Consider the following 3141-nt stretch of genomic DNA (forward strand, 5'->3'; position numbering starts at 1 on the left):
CCTAACTGGAAAATGAGCGGGCCAAACTGGCCTAACTGGAAAATGAGCGGGACAAACTAGAAAATGAGCGGGACAAACTAGAAAATGAGTGGGCCAAACTAGCCTAACTGGAAAATGAGCGGGACAAAATGGAAAATGAGCGGGTCAATTTGGTATTGAATTTGTCTTTTAAAAAAAAACATTCAATTTGTCCAGAGGCTGAATTACTCTCATCAAACCAGTGTTTTCTAATTGCCATGTTTACTTAATGTCATTATTACATTGTTGGGTGCCATGAAGAGACAGGAAGCCTCCAAAGATATTTTCAGGCTACAACAGCAAAAAAAGGCTAGGATCTTCCAGAGTCTGAGATTTCAACAAAGATCATATGACCTTAGCAAGCAAGAAATGTGCCACTTGTGTAGAGAAATAGAAAAATCATTCTATCACCTATATCTTGTTTGTAGAATACCTAGGGATATGGAACTTCTTCAAACGCTTTTTAATTTGTTGGGTTCTCCAAAAAAGTGGCCTTGGTCGTAGGTGGGTGGATGAAATTGTTGTTTAATCAAGTAGGGCGAATTTTGAGGATGCTTTCATTTGACATAATCTGGTGGATCTAGAAGGAAAGGAATAAGAAATTCTTTGAAAATAGAGTATGATTAGAAGTGAGTGAGAGACATGATCAATAATTTTTCATCAGTTGGTTGAAATTAGTGAAAATGGGTTTTGTGTCACTTTGACATCTGTATGGAAAGAGCTTGAACAGCGACAACAAGGACAAAAAAATTCAGTTCGTGTTATGAGAAGTGATTAGGGAGAAACAATATGGTGTTTCAGACCGGTGAGACTCCAACAAGGCAGGTGAGTCTCATTTATTTTCTAGGCTGGTTAAAGTGGAAAGAGATGTAGAAAATGCAGATCAAATTTCATTGTTAGCAAAACTAAAAAAGTTGGTATAAGGTATGTGCTGATATTTTTATCATGTTTCGAGGGAAGCTAGTGTGGTCACTGATCATTTCCATGCATTTCACGGTCAATCCCGCTGATTCCATGTTGATTCACGGTCATTTACATGCACTTCACGGTCATTTCCCTTCACTTCACGGTCATTTCCATGTATTTCACGGTCAATTCCAATGATTCCGTTTCATTTCACAGTCAATTCCCTTCACTTCACCATCATTTCAAGGTCATTTTTTTCTAAACAAACAAACTAAAGTATAGGACTACTCCATTACAAGTCGTCTAGTGGGACCCACTTGAGGTATGTATTCTATCCAGGCCGTCCGACAATGGGGCGTGACATACTAAGGGCCTCAGCTTTCACCTCCAAGATCCTATCGAACATTTGGTTGTCTGGGCTCAGCTGCATCCACTTCTCTTCTGAGAGGAGACTCGAGTAGTAGGTGATGACGTCATCACAGATGCAGGCTTTATCTATCCATCTTATTAATGGAGAATTGGTAATACATTAAAACAGAGATAGCAAAGCTAGAAAACCAAGAAAAAACAATGAAATTATTTGGGAACAAAAAAGAAAAAGAAAATCATAGATGCTGAGTCTATTGACATGGTTAACTTGCTTATTTCAAGTCCTTGTTACACGGTGCCATGATTTTGTGCTTTGCGCTTTTTGTTCAGATTGAGACGGAGAAACTCCTAGCGCAGTTAGTAGAGAATGAGATGAACAAGAGATTGGTAAACTTCAATGTTGTAGGTTCATTATCTTTATCCTTAATATTCTGGTAGACTGACATATTAGTGGATCTGTTCAGAAAGAAGGTACTTACAAAGGAAAGAAATTCAATGCTATCTGCCACTTCTTTGGCTATCAGGCCCGGGGTTCTTTACCATCGAAGTTTGACTGTGACTATGCCTATGTATGTTCTAAACAACAGCAGCTTTCTTTCCTTTTCCAGTTATGTTGATGATCTGTGCATGATTAAGAATCAAATCTGTGCAGGTTCTTGGGCACATCTGCTATCACATTCTAGCTGCTGGTTTGAATGGATACATGGCAACTGTGACCAACCTGAAAAATCCCGTGAACAAGTGGCGATGTGGTGTTGCTCCAATTACAGTATGTTCTCTGTTCTATTTAATTAGATCAAAATGCTCGTTAGTTCTGATTCCTACAAGGAAATGTCAGAGATTGTTCCCAGCAGCAAAAATGGAGAAATTGGAAGTTTCATACAAAAATGAAATCAGCTTACCTTTTACCTCAACAGGAAAAAAGGGATCTTCAGTGCTGCCTTCTAATTCTTCGTGGTGTTTTCTCATAAAAGGAAATTTTCTTTTTTAATTTACAAGTATTGTTTTCTCATAAAGACAAACTCTCTCTCTCTCTCTCTCTCTCTCTCTCTCTCTCTCTAATTTATGAACTTGTTCTGATTACTGAAGTATTGACTGTAGCATGTGTATTTTCTTATCCTTGATATCATTCATAATGGAGAAGCATAACATGGCGTTTTCTATGGATCTTAGGCAATGATGACTGTAAAGCGATGGTCGCAGGGTCCTAAGGCCATCTCGATAGGCAAACCTGCTGTTCACCCTGCTACTATTGACTTGAAAGGCAAAGCATATGAGTATGTCCCCAAGTCTCTATTGCTCTGACTTACTGAGAGTTTTGCTTGTTGAAATCTTCCTCAGAATCTGGATTCTTGTATACTTGAGGGCATGTTTTGGATACAAGGAATCGGAGGGAAACTATGGAAAAAGTAATGATTATCCAATGACTGTTTCTTTGAACGTTGTTGAAAAATGGATTCCATAGTTAGGGGTCCTGTTTGGATAGAAAGTGGAATCTTCAGATTTATTAGATAACGATCACCTAGTTTTTGGCACTAGAGAATCCAGATTGTGAATAAGTTTAATGATTACTTTGTGGAATCCACGCATCCAAACAGCCCAACCGTCTTTTCAGTGGAAAAAGTTTTTCTATTACCATATGGTGGGGTCCACTTGAACTTTAGATCTATCTCATTCTTTTTCTCATGCCATCAAATGATCTCTACAAATGGTTGGACAGTATGGATACAACACATGCATCATGGTGGGGTCCACAAAGCTTGGTGACGTCACCGTGGGTACTGACCTTGTCAGTATCTAATCGCGCCCGTGGGTCACCGTGTGTATGGGTCCCATCCCCAAAATCAA

General features: G+C 39.0%; 1 protein-coding gene across 1 annotated transcript; it reads left to right on the forward strand.

Annotated features, from left to right (window-relative positions):
- Nucleotides 1-1516: 1516 nt before the first annotated feature.
- LOC131254916 (pyrophosphate--fructose 6-phosphate 1-phosphotransferase subunit alpha-like) lies at nucleotides 1517-2598 on the forward strand. Its single transcript, XM_058255619.1, has 4 exons — nucleotides 1517-1680; nucleotides 1758-1862; nucleotides 1946-2062; nucleotides 2467-2598. The coding sequence occupies exons 1-4, from the start codon at nucleotides 1594-1596 to the stop codon at nucleotides 2596-2598; spliced, it is 441 nt and encodes a 146-aa protein (XP_058111602.1). The 5' UTR covers nucleotides 1517-1593.
- The last annotated feature ends 543 nt before the right edge of the window (nucleotides 2599-3141 follow it).

This window comes from Magnolia sinica, chromosome 9 (assembly GCF_029962835.1).
Source record: "Magnolia sinica isolate HGM2019 chromosome 9, MsV1, whole genome shotgun sequence".
Classification (NCBI taxonomy): Eukaryota; Viridiplantae; Streptophyta; class Magnoliopsida; order Magnoliales; family Magnoliaceae; genus Magnolia; species Magnolia sinica.

Bases quoted from the DNA above. Each gene is read 5' to 3' on its own strand.
- LOC131254916 (XM_058255619.1), top strand. From the start codon at position 1,594: ATGATTTTGTGCTTTGCGCTTTTTGTTCAGATTGAGACGGAGAAACTC. The intron at 1,863-1,945 runs GTATGTTCTAAA...AAATCTGTGCAG, and splicing joins TTGACTGTGACTATGCCTAT to GTTCTTGGGCACATCTGCTA. The intron at 2,063-2,466 runs GTATGTTCTCTG...TATGGATCTTAG, and splicing joins GTGGTGTTGCTCCAATTACA to GCAATGATGACTGTAAAGCG.